This window comes from Salmo salar, chromosome ssa25 (genome assembly GCF_905237065.1).
Source record: "Salmo salar chromosome ssa25, Ssal_v3.1, whole genome shotgun sequence".
NCBI classification, from domain to species: domain Eukaryota; kingdom Metazoa; phylum Chordata; class Actinopteri; order Salmoniformes; family Salmonidae; genus Salmo; species Salmo salar.
In genome coordinates this window covers 12,703,855-12,728,083 of record NC_059466.1, presented here as the reverse complement: position 1 = coordinate 12,728,083, position 24,229 = coordinate 12,703,855, and the positions used below count along the sequence as shown (strand labels likewise).

At 42.4% G+C, this 24,229-nt stretch overlaps 1 protein-coding gene across 7 annotated transcripts in view; it reads right to left on the bottom strand.

Annotated features, from left to right (window-relative positions):
- The window catches only part of LOC106586176 (protein TANC1), a 279,123-nt gene that overhangs the window by 157,108 nt on the left and 97,786 nt on the right, over positions 1–24,229 (bottom strand). For all 7 annotated transcript variants that reach the window (XM_014173125.2, XM_014173124.2, XM_014173128.2 and 4 more), the window contains one exon: positions 6,190–6,297. In XM_014173125.2, the coding sequence (XP_014028600.2) occupies positions 6,190–6,297 (108 nt within the window). The remainder of the gene's footprint in view (positions 1–6,189; positions 6,298–24,229) is intronic.

Below are 24,229 nucleotides of genomic sequence, written 5' to 3'. Positions count from 1 at the left end.
GAGATCAGGCAAGAGGATGATGACAGGAAATCTGATAGGCAAAAGTACTGGCAGGGAATAGGCAAAAAAAAGTCATTAGTGAGGATGGCCAAAAACTACCATACACAATATGGAAATAAACAGAGCTCCGAATAGAATGTGTACCAAAACAAACTCACAATGATGGGGTGCAAAGAACTGAACTAAATAGTGTGTGTAAATGACATACAGGTGTGTGAACAGGTGATCAGAATTCAGGTGACTGGGATCTGGAGAGTGAGCTGCGTTCAGGGGATCTATGTGTTTGAGGATGTGAGTTGGAAGCTGACGTTACAACATTAGAGTGTCTAGTTTGAGAAACAGACGCCTCACAAGTCACCAGTCTCAACGTCAACAGTGAAGAGGCGACTCTGGGATGCTGGCCTTCTAGGCAGAGTTCCTCTGTCCAGTGTCTGTGTTCTCTTGCCCATCTTAATCTTTTCTTTTTATTGGCCAGTCTGAGATATGGCTTTTTCTTTGCAACTCTGCCTTGAAGGCCAGCATCCCAGAGTCGACTCTTCACTGTTGACGTTGAGACTGGTGTTTTGCGGGTACTATTTAATGAAGCTGCCAGTTGAGGACTTGTGAGGCGTCTGTTTCTCAAACTAGACACTCTAATGTACTTGTCCTCTTGCTCAGTTGTGCACCGGGGCCTCCCACTCCTCTTTCTATTCTGGTTAGAGACAGTTTGCGCTGTTCTGTGAAGGAAGCAGTACACAGCGTTGTACGAGATCTTCAGTTTCTTGGCAAGCTCTCGCATGGAATAGCCTCCAATTCTCAGATCAAGAATAAACTGACGAGTTTCAGAAGAAAGATCTTTGTTTCTGGCCATTTTGAGCCTGTAATCTAACCCACAAATGCTAATGCTCCAGACTCAACTAGTCTAAAGAAGGCCAGTTTTATTGCTTCTTTAATCAGAACAGTTTTCAGCTGCGCTAACAAAATTGCAAAAGGGTTTTCTAATGATCAATTAGCCTTTTAAAATGATAAACTTGGATTAGCTAACACAACGTGCCATTGGAAAACAGGAGTGATGGTTGCTGATAATGGGCCTCTGTACGCCTTTGTAGATATTCCATAAATAATTACCCGTTTCCAGCTCCAATAGTCATTTACAACATTAACAATGTCTACACTGTATTTCTGATCAATTTGTTATTTTCATGCACAAAAAATGTGCTTTTCTTTCAAAAACAAGGACATTTCTAAGTGACCCCAAACTTTTGAACGGTTTGCAAAAAATTCTAAAAACCTTATTTCGCTTTGTCATTATGGGGTATTGTGTGTAGATGGATGAGGGCGGAAAATGTGTTTAAGCAATTTTAGGATAAGGCTGTAACGTAACAAAAGTCAAGCGGTCTGAATATTTTCCGAATGCACTGTAGGCCTATGTAAATGCATAAGCTCTAACATGCATATGGGTGTTTTGAATTAATCATCACCTTAGAAAGCACTGTCCATTTCGTTGTTTTAGGCTTTGAAACAACATCCACAACGACCATGTTTTCCACTCAACTTCTTTCTTCAAACTGATAGATCACCGTGAGGTGAGTTTTAAAATCACGATACGGTTTTGATGATACGGATTTGATGTGATTTTCCATTGCATTTGCATTGCTGTCAGAGTAGTTAGAGGGACAACAGAGCCCTGAGTACCAGGCCATTACCAACCTGATGTAGCGAGTTGTATACTACCAAGGCATGTCCAGAGTGCATAGAGGAGATTACTGTGACTCAACGGTCACGTAGAATTTTACTGCGGTCATGACTCAAGACTGCTGGTGTGGCGGTAATACGGTCACTGCAACAGCCCTAGATACAGCAAATGTTTACTGTAGACGATCAATCAGTTCCATCCAAATCCACAACAAATGAACCTCTTGAGGTTGCTGATAGATCCAAAAGTGCATGAATGTCGCAAGAAACACAGAGGTGAAATGTTTCAGCCAGTTTTTCAAATCCCTGATTTAGTAAGAGTGAAGGAAAAGGCAGAGTGGATGGAGATAGAGTGCGAGAAAGACAGAACAGAGAGAGAAAGAGAGAACAGAGAGACAACAGAGAACAGAGAGAGAGAGAGAGAACAGAGCAAGAGAACAGAGAGCTATGGTTCAGACCTGATTGACAGAGAAAGGGGTCCTCAAGGGGTCTGTGAGGAAAGACCACAGCTGAGACAACTCTGACAACTGCTGTCTTTCTGTTTCATACACACACACGCACACACAACATGCATGACAGACACGCGCACACACATACACGTGCACATACACGCACACACAAAATGCATGATAGACAATTGCATGACACATACACACGCAAGCCACTGGCGTGCAGGAAACTGTATCCATCTTCAAAGACAAATCAAAGTGAGATGCCTTCACTCCAGTCCAGACACACATTTATTTTCTTAGTCCCAACTCCATCCGCCAAAGAAAGACAATTTAAAAGCCCAACAAAAAAACTAAATGGACAAAAACCATGTGCCTGAGTTGTGGTATCCATTAAATACAACATAAAAGACTGAAATTGTTATCTTAAAAAGACATCCAGCATTTCCTGTGACATCCTGGGAATTGCCAGGCACCCAACAATACGATATTATCACAATAATTAGGTACCGATACAATATGTATTGCGATTATCACAATTGGGATTCAATACTGTGATTTTATTGCGTTTCGTTGTTCCAAAAATATTGCTCACCATATGTCTGCCGCAAAAGGACAAGAGAATGCCATGATAAAACTAGTTTTGATCAGTCATGGAAATAAAAGTGCTGAAAACAAATTGGTTCCCTATCAAAACAATACAATATATCGTCAAAAATAATATAAAGATTTTTTTTATTTTTTCCCCCCATCCGTTCTCTTCAGTCACACAGTAGTCTCTCTCATTCTCTCCCTCTTTCTCTCTTTCATTATCCATCCATTGGAATTGCTGTGAAACCTTGTAAATCTCCTTGGAAAGGAGATATCGTTCAGAAGAAAAAAGGCTCTTCACAACTTGTCTGAGCCGCTGCGGTGTTGATCCTGGTCTAAATGTCACACAGTTCTCATGCTGCAAACTTCCGATGGAAATTCCACTCATTCCCATTCCGACATTCCGATCCTCTCTGACAGCATTCCACAGTTACACTGACGATGTTGCAAACCCTCTTCATTGAACCCTGGTGGTCACATGATTAGCATAACCTCTCAGAGCCAGTCAATATGCGTGTCAGTCAGTGTAGTTGTCTGTCAGTGAGACATTACTCCCACAGAACTAGCAAGCTCATTGTTGACATGAGAGTGGGTGAATGATGGTTGAAACAAGCACACATCCCCAAGTACATTTCAAGGCACACAACTTTAAAGGACATTCAAAGAGGAGTGTGATCTCACTGGAGTCTGTGTAGAGTTCAGAATGAGAGGTGAAACTCTATAGCAGTGTGTGTGTATGCACCTGGGCCTCACGACAGCTGAGCCATACCAATTAGGCCTCGTTACAGAGTTCTTATAAAGTGCCTAATTGTACATGATTTATTCTACATGATTGTCTGTCATTACTGAAATATGTTGACTAATTCCTCATGGCGGTGTTATTTCTCGGCAGTCCAAATTCCTCTTTTTATGGTAAGTGCTCTAGATGAGGCGTAAGAAGTATGGCAGGCTGGCTGGTGGAGCATTAGCAGCCCCTGACACAGAACATACCCAGAGAAAGCTCCCTCCACAGTCCCTACAAGCGCTGAGATGTCTACTACGGCTCGACTTGTCATTTTCCCCTGCTGTTTGGTTTACTTCACATGCGTTCCAAATGGCACCCTTGTTTCCCTACTTAGTACACTACTTTTGACCAGGCTCTAAAGTTTTGGTTTAAATCAAAATAAAATAAATAAATAAAAACAGCCTAATGCCCGATCTCATTACTTAATTACGCTGAAAAACGGCACTTACTATAGAATTAAAACATTTTTACCTCTTGAAATGGGAAAATGTGTTTGTTATCAAGGTGAACATGTGCTCTCTATGACAGAATGTTAAAATTAGGTGAAATCCAAAGTTTAGTTTTTTTTACTCACCATCACAATTTAAATTATATCACTGCCAAAGTTTTTGCTTGGTAGCCAAAGAAATGTTCTTCATTGATCAATGAGTAAAGAGTAATTTATGGAAGCGAATTAGGAACCACCTTGGCCAACCCATAGACTAGATGTCATAGCCATACATTTCTGGAATATTGTCAGGCATTATATGCATTTGAGAAAAGATGCAAATATATGTACTGGCCTACACACAAAACCCAATAACGTCAAAGTGGAATTATGTTTATACACATTTTTACAAATGAATTAAACATGAATCAATTTTACTCTACTTGAGCTTCTTAAAATTGAAGAAAGGGCCCATGCACTCTTGATCTTAAATTTGGTCTTTAACTTGTCATGGTCTCAACTCACTGGATCTTGGGACCAATGTCCTGGTATAAATCTTGGTCTTGGCTCCTGGATATTCCCTTTGGTTTAAAAACCATAGGCAACCCAATTTGAAGAAGACAATGCTCTCTGATCATTGGCTGATCACTCCCAGCCCATAGGAATCCCTACCCAGTTAACTACTTTTAAATGGTGGAAGCCCTCAATGGCAATCTCTATGATTGACACTTGACACCAAAACGCCTGTTATTTTAAAGATAGGTAAAGTGATAATAAAGTGATCATTGAAACATCTAACAACAAATGAATTAGAAATAATTCAATCAATCAGTACGTTTAAGATTCATGCAATCAACACTAGTGCTGAGCGATTAAGCAACATTTTTTGTTTGTTTGTTTTGGTTATTAAACAACTAATTGACCTACATCTGTTCAATTACTTTAATTAATTTCACTTATTTTTTTGTGTGAGCCCAACGCACCATTTCTCTAGACACTAGAGAGAACTCAAATCATTCACTCGAGAAATCAAGTCAAGAACTATGTGGGACGCTGAGCTGAAGGGAGTTGTAGTTTTCATCAAGCAAATATTCAACCTAGTTCAGCACAGCAACGTGGTAGTTAACTACAATGACTATAATCCATTGAGCCTGTTTTTACCGGCTAGGACAGAGACGGATATACTTTTATGCCGGGTATGTTAGGTTAGATACACACAGACCGCATGGACCCGAATGAGAGAGGAATGTACACAACACAACGGCGAGAGAGATAGAGACAGTTCGTGAAGGTATGCCTTATCTACTTTGAAGAACTAGTCAAATGACTTTCAGACAGCTCTGCAGCATACTTTAGCACGCTAATCTAACTAAATAGAATGACAAAAAAAAGTACAGTATGAGGAGCACAGAGATAACGTTAGATGGTCTGTCTGGCTGGCTGCTACTGCCTGAGCAGAGATGAGATGTAAGTAATAAAAACTAAGTAATATTATTTTTCCATAGTAATTTCCTATTGTTCTATTCTAAATTCAATTTAAAGGTTTTGAAAATCTGACAATAAATCGTGTTTTTACTATTTTGTTGATTTAATATGCAAATACATTTTCCAAAAATCTGTAATAGGTTAATCAAAATGATCACTACTGTGCATGGTTCTCCCTTTTTATGCTACCATGCAACGTTTTGATTCGATTACCGGTATGCCAACTGTCTGAATACAGAGTTGTACAGAGATGAGAAATAACCAGTTATAAGGACACTCCTGAATTACAATTAAAGTGTGGTGTGCTTTCTGGCGCCTCGTGACTGCAGTAATATCACCCAAGTGGGTGCTACATTTTGGTAGTGGTGAAGAGTAGATAGCTAGCTACAAGCCCAGTGGCTAGTACAGAACTCTGACGTCATCTGACTGAGTCCTACTGCGAAGCCACTGACGGCGTGGATGGCGAGACACGGTGATGACAACGTGCTGCCTGTCTCCTCCCGGCTCTCCCCTTGACCACCTCCTCCCTACGGTGACCTCACTAAAGCCATGAATGTTCTCAACCTTCCGTCTCTTGACCGTCGATCTACTCGTGATGATTAATGATGTTGTTTTTAAATTGCTTGTTTTTTGTTGTTTTTTTGTCGCGATGGAACCTGTAAGTTTTGCAAGTTTTGCTGAACGGTGTGTACCATGTGTACATACGACAAATAAAACTGTAAAACTATCACAGCCAAACCCCAACAAACCCCATAGAAACACAAACACAGTACACTCACCATTGTGAGAGGACTCTGTCTTGCTATCAGCCACCTTCCTCAGCTCTGAGATAATGGCGTCTCCAGGAACACGAGGGCTCTCCACATACTTGGGCTTCCTGATTGGACCTGCAGTCAGAGCGCAGCGAGAGAGAGAGAGAGAGAGAGAGAGAGAGAGAGAGAGTTCTCACTGGATGAACTTTTTCCAGATGGGGTTTGAGAGATGATGAGTGTCCTAGCGGGACCGGCTCAGGAGAAACAGCGAAAGAGAGAGAGAGAGAATAGCTCCCTGTGCTGATAGCAGCTCTGCTCTGTCTGACAGCCCTGAGAGAGAAAGATCCGCCTGCAGAGACACCCAGCAGTAACACACACACACACACCGGCCAGTTCAGGGGAATGCATATGTGTGTGTGTCTCAGTCTGACTGTGTGTGCGTGAGAGTGAGTGAGTGAGTGAGTGAGTGAGTGAGTGAGTGAGTGAGTGAGTGAGTGAGTGAGTGAGTGAGTGAGTGTGTGTGTGTGTGAGAGAGAGTGAGTGTGTGTGTGTGAGAGAGAGAGAGAGTGAGTGTGTGACAGACAGACAGACAGACAGACAGACAGACAGACAGACAGACAGACAGACAGACAGACAGACAGACAGACAGACAGACAGACAGACAGACAGACAGACAGACAGACAGACAGACAGACAGACAGACAGACCAGTAGGGTACTGCAGTGGACTTGTATGTGGGGGTGTGTGCCTCTGAGGTAAGTTAAGGGTGCTGCTTTGGCGTGGTTTAAAAGATTAGGTCCAGGCTGCGTCCCAGCAGGTGTTGTTTCTAGGACAGGAGCTAAGGATTTTCATGAGGTTCTCTGTTCTGTCCCCTTGGTGAGGATGACTGAGATTAGTGTGCATTTCCTCGCTGACTGACAGGAATAGAAGCAGCAAATCCCAGTGCTGAACAGAACACTGGATGCATCCCGAATGGAACCCTATGCCCTACATAGTGCACTACTTTTGTGCCCACAGGGCCCTGGTCAGTACACAGTACAGGGTGCCATTTGGGATGCAGCACTATTCCCTGGCTGTTGTTATGATCCCAAACGCTAACGCACTGGCACTGCCGGAGGCATCAATCTCTAGCAACTTTAGTGTGTGTGTGTGCGTGCATGCGTGTGTCCCCACTCACACCTCTGCTCCGGGGGCACAGTGCAGGGCCAAGCCACTCAAAAAGTGTTTGCCTGCTATTCTATTCTCCCTGAAACAACAGAGCTATCAAAGGACATCTCTGAACTACTATCCTTTCACACACAGACTGCCTCTCACAGCCATGAAAAGACAGCATGATGGGCCATGAGAGATGTTTACACATTGTAAGTACACAATGTATGCCTAAGGGCATCCATACATTCATCACAGCTAATATAGTATAGGCCTACATACCCAAAATGTAATGCATAATTTAATGCATCAACAATACCTAAGTATCACTACAACATGAAGATAGCAATCCTGGTTACTAAATAAATAAAGACGTCTGTGGGAGCAATCAATCTGACCAAAAAGCAGTGGGGGAAAAACATAAAATACCAGGAAGTAAATGGACACTTCAAATCCATAAGAACAGTATGCCTTCCTTCCCTCTCCGTTTTCTCTCACATTGACCTACTGTAACCCAATCTAGTTCTCCTCTAGTGTTCTCTAATCAGATGACTGCATGTGTAACCCCAGCCATAACAAAAAGATTAGATGGGGAGAGAGAGATTGTCTTTTGTCATTACCACATCATTCACCCCCAACCCCTGTGTGTGTGTGTGTGTGTGTGTTGTGTTGTGTTGTGCATGTGTGTGCGTGCTAGCTCTACCTCCCTCTGACTCAGATGGAACATTGGGCTGGCCAGCGCTGTGCTATGCTGCTGTGAAACCATCCCGCATCCCCCAGGTGTGATCTTGTCCTCAGATACAGTTCCAGCCAGCAGCCAGCCATGTTAATGGAACAGGAACCAACCACCAGTCACCACCACGCAGCTTTAGCTTGATTCATACTGCCACCTATGGATTTAGGACTTGAAATGCATAGAGCGTAGCCAGGGCTACAAGGTAGTGATGCGCGGGTTGACTTACAACCCGCAGTCCCCGCGGTTATACACTATATATACAAAAGTATGTAGACACCCGTTGCTGACAGGTGTATCAAATTGAGCACACAGCCATGCAATCTCCAAAGACAAACATTGGCAGTAGAATGGCCTTACTGAAGAGCTTAGTGACTTTCAACATTGCACTGTCGTAGGATGCCACCTTTCCAACAAGTCAGTTCATCAAATTTCTGCTCTGGTCAACTGTAAGTGATGTTATTGTGAAGTGGAAATGTCTAGGAGCAACAACAGCTCAGCCGCGAAGTGGTAGGCCACACAAGCTCACAGAACGGGACCGCCGAGTGCTGAAGCGCATAAAAGTTGTGTCCTGGCCTCCCGAGTGACGCCTTTAGCTCTGCATCCGCAGTGCTAGAGGCGTCACTACAGACCCGGGTTTGATCCCAGGCTGTGTCACAGCCGGCCCGCAACTGGGAGACCCATGATGTGGCACACAATTGGCCCAGCATCGTCCGGGTTAGGGGAGGGTTTGGCCGGCCGGGATGTCTTTGTCCCATCACGCTCTAGCAACTCCTTGTGGCGGGCCGGGCGTAGGGCGTATGCACGCTGACTTCGGTCGCCAGCTGTACGGTGTTTCCTCCAACACATTGGTGTGGCTGGCTTCCGGGTTAAGCAAGCAGTGTGTCAAGAAGCAGTGCGGCTTGGCGGAGTCGTGTTTTGGAGGACGCCCGGCTCTCAATCTTCGCCTCTCCCAAGCCGTACGGGAGTTGCAGCGATGGGACAAGACTGTAACTAGCAATTGGATATCGGGAGAAAAAGGGGTAAAAAGTACAAAAAAATGTAAACAAATAAATAAATAAAATTGTCTGTCCTTGGTTGCAAAACTCACTACCAAGTTCCAAACTGCCTCTGGAAGCAACATTAGCACAAGAACGGTTCGTCGGGAGCTTCATGAAATGGGTTTCCATGGCCGAGCAGCCGCACACAAGCCTAAGATCACCATGTACAATGCCAAGCTTCAGCTGGAGTGGTGTAAAGCTTGCGCCATTGGACTCTGGAGCAGTGGAAATGCATTTTCTGGAGTGATGAATCACGCTTCCTCATCTGGCAGTCCGATGGACAAATCTGGGCTTGGCAGATGCCAGGAGAACGCTACCTGCCCCAATGCATAGTGCCAACTGTAACGTTTGGTGGAGGAGAAATAATAGTCTCGGGCTGTTTTTCATGGTTCGGGCTAGGCCCCCTAGTTCCAGTGAAGGTAATCTTAACGCTACAGCATACAATGATATTCTAGACGATTCTGTACTTCCAACTTTGAGGCAACAGTTTGGGGAAGGCCCTTTCCTGTTTCAGCCCCCGTGCACAAAGCGAGGTCCATACAGAAATTGCTTGTCGAGATCGGTGTGTAAGAACTTGACTGTTCTGCAGAGCCCTGACATCAACACCTTTGGGATGAATTGGAACGCTGACTGCAAGCCAGGCCTAATCACCCAATATCAGTGCCCTGACCTTACTAATGCTACTGTGGCTGAATGGAAGCATGTCCCCGCAACAATGTTCCAACATCTAGTGGAAAGCCTTCCCAGGAGAGTGGAGGCTGTTATATCAGCAAAGGGAGGACAAAGTCAATATTAATGCCCATGATTTTGGAATGAGATGTTCGACGAGCAGGTGTCCACATACTTTTGGTAATGTAGTGTGTCCGCGGGATGGGCAGGTTTAGAGTCATTAAGTATTGTGTGGATGAAGGGCGGGTGGGTTGCGGGCTGGTTGGAGAAAGAGGAAACAATACCTTTAAAAAATTAATAAGTATATCATTGTTGTTAAATTGTATATCTATAGGCTACATTGAGGTTTTTCTTTGATTATTTTAGGTTAAGCTTTACGCTCCAAATAGCCTACACACCAATCGCCAAATGGTTTCGGAAACAGGCCGAAAAAGTTAACGTAGATCCATGGAGGCAAAAATGACAATCAGTGTTTATTTCAATAAGAGAAAAGCTGTGAAATGGAGAGTTGAAAATAAAGAGAAGGGAGAGTCAGAAAAGTAGGCTAATGTTCGACAGTCACAAGATGGGGACTTCAAATAGGCCTTTGGCACGTCAAGGGAACTGTAGCCAACTGTTCAGATGGGTTAAATGGAAACACTGACTGTAGGTCTATAACCTCTCATATAGCCTTAATATTAACTCCTGCAGAATTAAGCATTTCTTGTAGTAAAGTGATACACCAAATGTAGGCTACATTTTTACTCGGGAACAGGAGTAGAGAAATATGATTTATTTCTGTATGCATCTTAAGAGAATTTGAATGCGCAGTTAGATACTGTCTGTACAGAGCTCTTTAATAGCATCATAAACACTGATAGTAGCGTACTTCCTTACAACCGGTCAAACTGATGTAATTTGGAAATTTTGCACAGAAAATCTTTCCAGGTTTTTTTTGTTTGTTATTGCATTTTCTCCCTGGTCCCTAAACGTCTTTGCTCTCCGCGAAAGAAGCCGAGATGACAGAGAACTTTACCGATGTCAACTAGATTGAACTATTCATTCTATCGATTTATGACATTATTCTGGTGAGCAAGGAAGGGTTAATCTTCTAGGGGCAACATATAGGCCTAATGACAGAAGAGAAGGTGTGTGTTGACTAACAAAATATTGGAAGTTATAAGCACAAACATATCTAAATCAGGCAAAAAGAATCCTGCAACCCCCTGTCAAAAAAATCATTCCGCCGTCTTTGACTGTATCCTACAGCGCATTTTCTATATTAGCAGATTAGGGTCGGGTGCGGGGGTCAGATTTTCACTTTATCACATACAGTATATTCAGGTGGTTGCGGATGGGTTATTAGCAATTGTGGGTGAACAAACAGCTGACCCACGCACCGCTACTACACGGCCCACTGCTGTGGCATGTGGTTATCATCAGGAAAATGTTTGGCCAACGTCAATAGAATTGATAAAACTATAGAAGTAAATTAGGGGTATTATATTTATCATAGTGGAAAATCCTAATCGTTAGAGTGAAAAACTGCACATAAAAATGAGCAATGAGCACCCAAACAGGCACATGACCAATCCAGTGAGTGAGCATGGGAGCTGCCTGGAACTAATGTTATACAATGCCAGGAAGACAGATGTTTCTGAAAAGCATCATCTAGTCTGGATCTCTTTCAACTGAACCACATGTGAGCTGAAATCTGAATGCATCTAATCAGTCTGTGGCTGGCCTCCAGCAGGACGGACCTGGCCAAGTCAGCTTCTTGAATGAGGAAGTAACAGTCTGCATAAGAGTCCATTCATCTGTGGACGGTCAGGCTCAACCTATTAGCCAGGAGTCACACAGAGCCAATTAGCTAGAGGGAAGAGACGAGACAGAGGCACGGCTGTTTTAAATAGTAGACTTACTAAGTCGAGGTCAACATCTCAGAATAATCACAAAACCACTAAATGCATTCACTTCATTCAAGCAGGCAGTGTGCCATGGTGATTTGAATAATAAAAAAAAACACATTATTGAAAGTTTACAATATTGTCAAAGGAGTTATTGGATTGTTCCACAAATTCGGTACCTTTTGAGAAGTGTAAATTGGTCTACAAAAACATTAATTTCACCTAATTTTAACATTCTAACATAAAGAGCACATGTTCTTTATAAAAAACACGTTTCCCATATTATGAAGTGAAATAAACAAAATACTATAGTAAGATCCTATTAAAGTAACAGGGTTGACCGTAACAGGGTTGACAATTGCCTCTTACATCAACCATGACTCCCCTTGTGACAGTGGGAATGGAAGCTTGTTGTGTGCAACTGGGAGTGGCAATTGAATGCAAGCTTCACAAAATAAATGTCATTGTTAAAACATTTCTAGCCTATCTATCTATGGGTAACAGGGCTGATGCGTTATGCTCGACCAAAAAACACCAGAAAATGGCCAAAAAGAGTAGAACCAGTTCACCTGCTTTAAATTATGATTTGACTTTTAGATGTTCAAATGTTTTTATAAAAAATAATGTTTAAAAGGAATAGTTTCACCATATTAAAACGTGAGTTCAGTTCACATAACAGTGTTGACCTTAAAATGAGGGACAGACGTAAATGAATCACAAATCACATGAAATAGATAATCTTCAGAAATGACCTTGTCAAAGCAACAAAATAACTAGGGCTTTACAAATGATGGCGAAAACTTGGGAAAATGATGGGGTTAAGTGGGTTAAAATCTTCCTAGAATTCACATAGGGCAAACGGAGGGACATGACAAAATGCAGAATTTTCGCACTTTAGCAAGTCTTTAATCATATAAAAATACAAAAAATGATCCATGTGGTTTATATTAAAGGGCACTTCATTTAATATAACAGGCTTTTAATGTGAAATATTGTTGCACAATTGCTACTTAAAATATCAAAGGGACACTATAAGCACTCTTTTCATAGAACGACCCTAATGTACTCAAGCAGTAACCGAAAAGTGATTATATGTCTGCACTAGGGTAAATTCAAGTTAAGAGGCTAGATCATGTAGATAGTTAGGTTTAGTACTAGTACTCTCAGGTCAGAGCATAGAGAGAGGTTTTCCTCTTCCCAAATCTCATCTCTTAGATATGACTCTTTCATGTTTACCCCAAAGCCTTTATCAACAGGTGCCTGCCCCCTGAAAGAGCCATTAGAGCGTGCTGCTATTCTACACTTAAGACCTGCCCAATGAGAAATTGCATTGTTTAATAAGCATGAAAAAGGCTGGAGAGTGAGTGAGTGAGTGAGGGTGCTGAGACGTTATGAAGGACAGATCAAGGAGGAGCAAAACAGACACTATGCCAGATCTCTCTACCTCTCTTAAGACTCTGTGTACATCCAAAACGGCACACATTTCCCTATATAGTGCACACATTTTAATGGGCTTTGGTCAAAAGTAGGGGTGTGAATGTTTAAACGTTAAAATGTGTAAACGAAACAGAAAAATACTCGTTAAGGAAAACCCTCCTGCCCGCACGGCAAGCGGTACCGGAGCGTCAAGTCTAGGACCAAAAGGCTCCTTAACAGCTTCCACCCCAAGCCATAAGACTGCTGAACAATTAATCAAATGGCCACTGGACTATTACATTGACTCTTCTTGAACTGCACTGTTGGTTAAGGGCTTGTAAGTAAGCATTTCACGGTAAGGTCTATACTTGTTGTATTCGGCGCATGTGACAAATAAAGTTTGATTTGAAGAAAAATCCCTAACCAAAAGTATTTTTTCAGCACAAAATGTAAATCACAGTGCAGCTATCACAAAAAAACACTAACAGGTCCCAATCAGCTTGATAAATGGAAAAAAAATGCAACAAATAGGCCTACCTAACACATCAACGCTCCGGACGACATCGCTGTTAACAGTTGGAAAAGAAAGCGCTGATTACAGAAATTACTGCAGTTGACATGCAGCCATTGCCAATGGCCTACTTGAGTTGAGAGCTAATTTGCTAAATGAAGGGCTGCAAGCGACATTTGCGCTATTGAACCAGGTGTGTCTTTCTCAATATCACTGCTCACCATTTACTCCTGTTTCAATAGAGTGTTATTCCCTTTATAATGGGAGTTGAGATATATAGTTAACAGCATTAGAAAGCAACAATTATTTCCTTTTAACCAATAGATACCAGCATTTGGAGTGTGTTTTCTTTTGCCCTGTGTTTGATTTGTAAGCTTAAACTTGGTGGGCAGGATTTTGTTAAACATTAAACAAAGTAGGCTCCTAGACTAATGCATATGCTATTTGCCTTCATCAAAACAATGATTTTGTTGCATACTTCAGTCTGGAACCTGCCTAGGTTTAGGGGGGGGTTGTAACCTATTCTAAATGGCACACTATAGCTGCACACTTCACAAAAAAGGCTAAAATAGATAGGACGCATCTATTATTCCAAAACTAGTGCCTGGAACACATATTTCCCTACTTTAATCAACCAGTCCATTTAGAATTTGTGCTAAAGCTGTATTGATTTGGCTAGGAATGTAGCTTTTCTACAGTGTGGTGTGTGTATTCCATCAGTTAGATATGTTTTTATAGGCCTAATGGGTGCTTGGGTACGCATCACGCGTGTGTGTAGAGGGAGTGGTTGGATCGAAATTAAGTGAGAGACACGCAATGGAGGGAAAAGAGAATGGAGGGAAAATAACTTAGGTTTATTTTTGTTGTGAGTCGCTAATGCACATAACAAATGGAAGGAACACTAGAGTCAATGGGAATGAACGGTTGTCATCGGGACAATATTTCACCTGCAGCCAAAAACTGATTCTAGTGGTCATAACACGCAATAGGATTTCACGTGGTATTTTATGACACTTTCTTATCTTTTTAATGGAAAACCAAGAGAAAAAAAATGCAGTTTAAACATTAAGAAAAAAAAAATGATGGTCACATCCCTTTTCAAAAGTGTTGCACCATAGGGAATATGGTGCCACATTTGGACGCATATTTATATTGACTCTCTGAGCCAATCCAAACAAATAAAAATGCATGAACCAAGCTCAGCGCTCTCCGCAGACCCCTCGCAGAGAGGACAAATAAGTATTATCTCAGTGTGATGTCCTCCAACGGCAATTGTAAGCTCATCATAGGAGGGGAAGAAAGCAGAACGAAATAGAACTGAACACAGAGAGGGAGGAGAGGAAAATACCACAATAACAGTGCCATGGAAAACAAACCAGGGATATGTCCCAAAGGGTATCCTTTTCCTTATATAGTGCACTACCTTTCACCAAAAGTAGTGTACTATGTAGGGTATAGGGTGCCAATAGGGTGCCATTTGGAACATGCCCAGGAACAAGGCAGTTTCTCTTAATTCAGCAGAGCTCTGATGGTTCAGTGGGTTTGAAAGGGACAAAAATGTGTGGCTGGACAAGTAGCATTCCTGCCATATACACAACACCATGCAATACATGATTCCACCTGTGTTGTTTCTTGATAAACAACACACTATCAAATAACAGCCTACTGTTTAGAAGGGTGTGACTTCCTAGTTGTCTGGAATCCAATGTGGAGAAGAGATATTAGACATACAGCTGGGAGACCAGCGCCCTGTTCGAAAACTTCAGAAATGCATCCTTCCTTTCTACCTTCCATGAAATAACCATAGACCTGAATGGGCTGGATTGGTGAAAGTAATACGGTGGTCACCTTGCTTTCACCTATACAAAACACTTATAGATATGTGCTTACCTCAAGGAAATGTAAAGTATTCAAACTTTACCCAAAAGAAAGAGAGGACAGGGCGGGGGGGGTAGATCGCATGCAGAGGAGCCAAGCAGAGTGGTCTGGTCTCAACGGGAGAGAGAGGCAGCCAAGCATGATGTAACGAGCACTCTGCATACTGGCCCTCTCTGTGGTGAAGCTCAGAGGGCCATGACCACTGAACTGTGACACACTCGTGTGCGCGCCACACACACACACACACGTACTTGTAAGAGCTTCAGACAAGTGCAAGCCCTCAAATGGCATACAAACAAGCTATAACGCTACATAAACGTAGCTAGGAAAAGCATTAAAATATGAAATATTGTCCAGTTGATGTCAATCCCCAATGAGGGGATTATCTAAGCTTTCAAAATGTGTTTAATGAGTTTTACACATTCTTGACTACGGACTATGACATTTCAACTCTTCATGAGACACAACATGGCTCTGTGTGGCAACAACAAAAGGAGGCCTCTGACAATACCCTTCTTTCTGTTTTAGGGCCGTCATTCTACAACTCAGCAGTGAAACAATCTATTCAGACTGAGATAAAAGACCGTTGGAAATTAAGATTCGCAACCACAGACTCAGTTATAAGTGTGAGACATTGATCATTGGTCAGTTCCTCTCATACAAAACAAATGGGGAGAGCGAGACACAGATCGCATAGCCTTCCTTTGCTTTGCCCTTCTATTCTAATAAACCCATCAGGTATCATAGAAGATAATTCCTTCAACATAATGTTTGACATGATTCATGATAATGGCATGAGCAGACATAAACTCCGCAAAAATAGAAAAGTCCTCTCACTGTCAACTGCGTTTATTTTCAGCAAACTTAACATGTGTAGATATTTGTATGAACATAACAAGATTCAACAACTGAGACCTAAACTGAAAAAGTTCCACAGACATGTGACTAACATAAATTTAATAATGTGTCCCTGAACAAAGGGGGGGTCAACATCAAAAATAACAGTCAGTATCTGGTGTGGCCACCAGCTGCATTAAGTACTGCAGTGCATCTCCTCCTAATGGACTGCACCAGATTTGCCAGTTCTTGCTGTGAGATGTTACCCCACTCTTCCACCAAGGCACCTGCAAGTTCCCGGACATTTCTGGGGGGAATGGCCCTAGCCCTCACCCTCCGATCCTACAGGTCCCAGACATGCTCAATGGGATTGAGATCCGGGCTCTTCGCTGGCCATGGCAGAACACTGACATTCCTGTCTTGCAGGAAATCACGCACAGAATGAGCAGTATGGCTGGTGGCATTGCCATGCTAGAGAGTCATGTCAGGATGAGTCTGCAGGAAGGGTACCACATGAGGGAGGAGGATGTCTTTCCTGTAACTCACAGCGTTGAGATTGCCTGCAATGACAACAAGCTCAGTCCGATGATGCTGTGACACACCGCCCCAGACCATGACGGACCCTCCACCTCCAAATGGATCCCGCTCCAGAGTACAGGCAATAAACGCAAATCCGACCATCACCCCGGTGAGACAAAACTGCGACTCGTCAGTGAAGAGCACTTTTTGCCAGTCCTGTCTGGTCCAGCGACTGTGGGTTTGTGCCCATAGGCGACGTTGTTGCTGGTGATGTCTGCCTTACAACAGGCCTACAAGCCCTCAGTCCAGCCTCTCTCAGCCTATTGTGGACATTCTGAGCACTGATGGAGGGATTGTGCGTTCCTGGTGTAACTCGGGCAGTTGTTGTTGCCATCCTGTACCTGTCCCGCAGGTGTGATGTTCGGATGTACCGATCCTGTGCAGGTGTTGTTACACGTGGTCTGCCACGGCGAGGACGATCAGCTGTCCATCCTGTCTCCCTGTAGCGCTGTCTTAGGCGTCTCACAGTACGGACATTGCAATTTATTGCCCTGGCCACATCCGCAGTCCTCATGCCTCCTTGCAGCATGCCTAAGGCAAGTTCATGCAAATGAGTAGGGACCCTGGGCATCTTTATTTTGGTGTTTTTCAGAGTCAGTAGAAAGGTCTCTTTAGTGTCCTAAGTTTTCATAACTGTGACCTTAATTGCCTACCGTCTGTAAGCTGTTAGTGTCTTAAACCCTTTACAATGAAGATCTGTGAAGTTATTTGGATTTTTACAAATTATCTTTGAAAGACACGTTTCTTTTTTTGCTGAGTTTAGATAGTATTTTATTCATAACCATTATCATTCAGGACAATGCAATGCATTTAGGATACTAACCCGTATGGAGGTATTGCAAATGTGTGAAATGCTTTCTAAGTTTAAGAGTCATGTCTATTCTAACCCTCTCTGTTCTAGATAATGAGATAAATGAAACCCTTCACCAGGAACCATAGTATTGTTTTTCAGTAAATGTATAAACATTTCATCCCTATGAGTTCTGGTCAAAAGTAGTGCACTATAAAGAGAACAGGGTGACATTTGGGACGTATCCACAGCCTTTCTACCACAGCCCACAGAAACAATCAATATCCCCTGAGGCAGCCATGTAACTGCTGGGCTAATACTGTAGAGGTGACTTCATGAGACGTGCAAATTCATCCCCTCGACAGAGACAAAAAATTAATTGTAAGACCCAATGGACAGTTAAAGTAATAACAAATCTTACCAGAAAGAACAATTTATAATTTCAAATGTTCCGTCTTGGATGAGAGGCTAAAATCTATTTGGCATAGTAGAGGAAAATGAATATTGAGAAAACATTTAGCAGAGGCTTGAGCACGGAAATGAATGTCACCCTCTGATGAAAAGGTAATTATCAATATCAGTCACATTATGAAAGCCTTGTGACAGATACAGACGGGTTTATCAGTTTGAGCATTAACCTAACTTAAGCACTAAATTAACTGTATATATTACATTTTATTAACGTATTTGGTTTAACTATGAAATGTACTGGAAAACACAGCCATGCTAAACCATTACTTTAGTACTTAAATCGATCACCACCTGTCAACAGTGCTCTATAAATTCTTTGTTGACACAAATCCAATCTTCTCTGCGTTGCCTACTGTACCAATATCCTGTTGAGTGACTCCCCACCTCCTTCATGTAACACTGCCAATATTTACTAGTCATAAAATCCCTTTGTTCTCTTCAATCAATAGTCCCTCAAGCAGTGCTATTGTATAACCCTCCCAACCTATTTATTTCCTATTTAGATAACCCATTCCAATTGATTTCCTTGACATAATAAGATAGGTTAGCGATCCAGACGCAACCCTGATGCATTAAATCAATATCGTGTGCATGTACCTTTTGAAAGGAAAAAATACATTGTGTTGTGCCAGGGGAATAGCAACCAACCATGTCCCTGTACTTGTTCTCTCTCTGTCTGTCCATCTCTCTTTGTCTCCACAGAATTAGTTTGATGTGTTATTTGAGGGGAGGCTAGCCTGGCTCTGACATGTAGCTTAAAGGGGAATTTCACCCTGGCTCTGACATGGCATATAGTCATTACTACAGTGCATTTGGAAAGTAAGACCCCTTGACTTTTTCCACATTTTGTTATGTTACAGCCTTATTCTAAAATTGATTAAATAAATAAAAAATCCTCAGCAATCTACACACAATACCCCATAATGACAAAGTGAAAACTGTTTTTTAGAAATGTTTGCAAATGTATTACAAATAAAAAAACTGAAATACCTTTTTACATAAGTATTCATACCCTTTGCTATGAGACTTGAAATTGAACTCTGTATTCTGTTTCTATTGATCAGCCATAATAGGCTAAGATAATGAGTGGGCTTGGATTGGTCTGCCATATAGCACACTTCTGTCTATTTGAGCTGGTCAGAATGGTCAGTATGTCTAGGTAATCCTGCCTAATGAGGCTTTTTTTAATGTATTGATTAGTAAAACTGCATAAACCTACTGTCAAGTTAAAGTGTACTGTTAACTAGCTAACGTTAGCTGGCTGGCTCGCCAGGTAACGTTACTTTTATGCTCTCCACTTTCTGGAGGACCGAGTTTTGAAATCAGTGTTTAAAACGTAATAAATTGTTGCCAGCAGCAAAGTTATAGTCATCAACGCTCTGGATAACATGAAAACAGCCTAACCAACTCTGCTAGGGTGAGTAAAATAGTCAGAGTGGTGTGTTCTCTCATTATGGGTCTGGAAGTAGCTAGCAAGCTAGCCAATGTTAGCCAGTTAGCTTGGGTGCCTGACTGCCGTTGTGAGGTCAGAATGTTCGGATCAATCTTACTCATCGGCCAGAGCGTCCAGTATGCGCTCTGAACGTGAAAACGCCATGGATTTCCGAATGGACAATCTGACAGCACAGTTGCAGTCACCAACGCTCTGGATAACATAACAGCCTAACCAGCTCTGCTAGGGTGAGTAATGTTCAGTGAGCTGTTCTCTCTCTCACTTAGATGTCTGGAAGTAGCTAGCAAGTTAGCTTGGGTGCATGACTGCTGCTGTTAGTACAGAACGCTCGGATCAACCCTTAAATATATGGGGCTAAAGCTTAAGAGGGTGTGAACGATGCTGAATGGGTGTAGACAAAGAAGGGCTCTCTAATAGTAGTACCAAAACATTCAAAGGCCATTTTCTCAAAACTGAGTTTACAGGTTTATCAACTTCCAAAGCAAAATTACTTTCCCATTGTTCCTCAACTGTAGTGTATGATATACCATTTTGTAGCTCTGAGTCTCTAATTATATCCAATGAAAAAAAACACTATTTCAAATGTTTCTACATAAGACCGATTTGAGATGGTCGGTCACATATAAGGTCCCACAGTTGACAGTGCATGTCAGAGCAAAAACCAAGCCATGAGGTCGAAGGAATTGTCCGTAGAGCTCCGAGACAGGATTGTGTCGAGGCACAGATCTGGGGAAGGGTACCAAAAAATGTTTTCAGCATTGAAGGTACCTAGAACACAATGGCCTCCATCATTATTAAATGGAAGAAGTTTGGAACCACCAAGACTCTTCCTAGAGCTGGCCGCCTGGCCAAACTGAGCAATCGGGGGAGAAGGGCCTTGGTCAGGGAGGTGACCAAGAACCCGATGGTCACTCTGACAGAGCTCCAGAGTTCATCTGTGAAAATGGGAGTACCCTCCAGAAGGACAACCATCTCTGCACCACTCCACCAATCAGGACTTTATTGGAGGGTGGCTAAACGTAAGCCACTTCTCAGTAAAAGGCACATGACAGCTCGCTTGGAGTTTGTCAAAAGGCACCTGAAGGACTCTCAGACCATGAGAAACAAGAATGCCAAGTGTCACGTCTGGAGGAAACCTGGCACCATCCCTACGGTGAAGCATGGTGGTGCCAGCATCATGCTGTGAGGATGTTTTTCAGCAGCAGGGACTGGGAGACTAGTCAGGATCGAGGGAAGGATGAACGTAGCAAAGTACAGAGCGATCCTTGATGCTCATAGTGAACCACAAAGTCCGGCATTCAGAGTGAATGCTGATACAAACTTGAATAATGGCTTGTTTACCTCCAACGACCAACACAAAATAATCTCTAGGATGGTGCGATGACCAAAGATTTTCAGGCTTAACTGATGGGGAATCTATTTCGACAACAGCTGAGAAGTGATATGATAACAGGGATTTTTTTTTTCTCCCTTCACAACAAAATGAAAGATTCTCAATTAGAGGTAACCTAACATTAGCTAGCCTAGTTGGGTAAGTTAGCTAGCTAGCTAACATTACAGACCTGTATTGAACTCTGAAAGCCATCAGCTAAATCATATAGCTATCTTTTGGTATACACACTGTCAATCAGTTTCACCTATGTCATAGTAGTCACTGGTAGACTGGTAGCTACCTTCAGCAGAGTAATAATGTTTGTTTGTTCTATCTTTGAATTATTATTATTAGAGAACTGGGGCCAAAGCTCTCCATCAAGGTGTAAATTTCCATGTGAAATGGCCTACGAGGGACCTGCTCTGCCCAAGCCTTATTCCATAAACAGTGCTTTCAGAAAGTATTCATACCCCTTGACTTATTCCACATTTTGTTGTGTTACAGCCTAAATTCAAAATGTATTAAATATTTTTTTCTTTCGCCCATCTACCCATTATTATTATTTTACTATTATTATTTTCAAAATTCTTCCAGCTCTGTTAAACTGGTTGTTGATCATTGCTAGACAACATACAAGCAGATTTAAGGCAAAACTGTAATTTGGCCAATCAGGAACATTCACTGTCTTCTTGGTAAGCAGTGTTTCAGGTTATTGTCCTGCTGAAAGGTGAATTCATCTCCCAGTGTTTGATGTAAAGCAGAGTGAACCAGGTTTTCCTCTAGGATTTTGCCTGCGCTTAGCTCCATTCCGTTTCTTTTTTATCCTGAAAAACTCCCTAGTCCTTAACGATTACAAGCATACCCATAACATGATGCAGCCACCACTATGCTTGAAAATAGGAGAGTGGTACTCAGTATTGTGTTGTATTGGATTTGCCCCAAATATAACACTTTGTATTCAGGAGAAAAAGATTATTGCTTTGCCACATTTTTTGCAATATTACTTTAGTGCCTTGTTGCAAACAGGATGCATGTTTTGGAATATTTTTATTCTGTACAGGCTTCCTTCTTTTCAACATCTCAATTAGGTTAGTATTGTGGAGTAACTACAAAGTTGTTGATCCATCCTCAGTTTTCTCCTATCACAGACATTATTTTTTATTTCACTTGGCAAGTCAGTTAAGAACAAATTCTTATTTACAATGACGGCCTACCAAAAGGCAAAAGGCCTCCTGCGGGGACGGGGGCTGGGATTAAAAATAAAATAAAAATTGGACAAAAACAATCATCACAACAAGAGACACCAAAACACTACATAAAGAGAGACCTAAGACAACAACACATGACAACACAGCATGGTAGCAACACAACATGACAACAACATGGTAGCAGCACAAAACATGGTACAAACATGATTGGGCACAGACAACAGCACAAAGGGCAAGAAGGTAGAGACAACAATACATCATGTGAAGCAGCCACAACAGTCAGTAAGAGTGTCCATGATTGAGTCTTTGAATAAAGAGATGGAGATAAAACTGTCCAATTTGAGTGTTTTTTGCAGCTCGTTCCAGTTGCTATCTGCATCGAACTGAAAAGAGGAGTGATTAAACTCTGTAACTGTTTTAAAGTCAGCATTGGCCTCCTGGTGAAACCCTTGAGCGGTTTCCTTCCTCTCCGGCAACTGAGTTGGGAAGGACGCCTGTATCTTTGTAGTGACTGGGTGTATTTATAAACCATCCAAAGTGTAATTAATAACTTCACCATGCTCAAAGGTATACTCAATGTCTTTTTATTTGTACCCATCTACCAACAGGTGACCTTCGCAAGGCATTGGATAACCTCCCTAGTTTTTGTGGTTGAATCTGTTTTTAACAGAAAATTGTATGTATGGGGTACAGAGATAAGGTAGTCATTCAAAAATCATGTTAAACACTATTATTGCACACAGAGAGTTCATGCAACTTGTGTGACTTGTTAAGCAAATGTTTACTCCTGAATTTAATTTATGAATATTTATTGACTAAAGACATTTCAGCTTTACATTTGTATTAATTTGTAAAAATGTCAAAAACAAATTCACTATGGGGTATTGTGTGTGGGCCAGTGACAAACATATAAATTTAATCCATTTTAAATTCAGACTGTCATACAACAAAATGTAGAAATATCCAAGGGCTGTGAATACTTTCGGACGGCACTGTACATGCAGATTAAAATTATAAGCAGCCCAGAACGGTAATACATATGATATGATTTGCTGTTTCATGTTTCCAAAAAGCGTGTCAAGATGGCTAAGTATACGCCTAATTGTTGTCCACGTGCCTCACAATGTCCATTCACCTATCCTCTCTGGTGGGGTAAGTAGAGCGTAAACTCTACTCTCCCCACTCTATCGCCTTAGTTGAAATCCAATGTCACTAGTAAAGCCTATAATTGGGACGGAAGCAGAGCTGTTATTGGCAAATCTGGTAGGCAGGTGTGCGTATAGATGTGTGTACGGCTGAGAGGAGATGGGATGTTTGAATGTTGCTCATCCACTCCCAGCACCCAGAAAGTCATCAGGGAGACAGGGAGAGCCGGTTCAGACAGAGCCTGGCTGGACGGTTACAACCTTGAAGACTAGAGGCAGGAGGTAATCACTGATGAAAAACACAGTGACCCGACATGACCAGAGGAGGTCACTGTGGAGTTGCCCAGGATTCCATCATGTCCCACTGGCAGTCAGAGCAGAGGCAGTCAGTCACACTTTCTTGAGGCTGAGGGCTGAGCCCCTACCTTCGAATGGGCCAGCCTCCACCGGACCTGTAAACTTCAGACTGTACACTGGAGGTCCTGTGCAACACATGTCTGCACTGCGTTCATTGTCAGCTCTCTACTTAGCTGATCAAAGCAGCAGCAGTGAGCAGCTCCACCAGTCCCATGTGCCTCAGGCATACGTCACGCTCTTAATTGGCCCGCAGTATTTTCTGTGTTGTTTCTGTGAAGTCTTCATGAAAGGACGCCCGTTAAAATCAAGCCTTTCACCACAATGCTATAGATTATCCAATCTGTCAGGAAATGAAGCAAGCCACAAAGGCGTCGGGATCAGAGCAACCACTTCCCAAAAAGGTCATAGTGGATGGATGAGGAGGAGTATGAGGGTAGGATGAGCAGCAGGGTAGAGATGGGTGGGTTGAGTAGTGTGGGGGTGACAGGACTCCCCCCCGAGCCTTCCTCCCTGAGGCGCAGGGAGCTCTGTCACGGTAACCCTAGGCATGTTTCTGAGCTGCCCTGATGAATC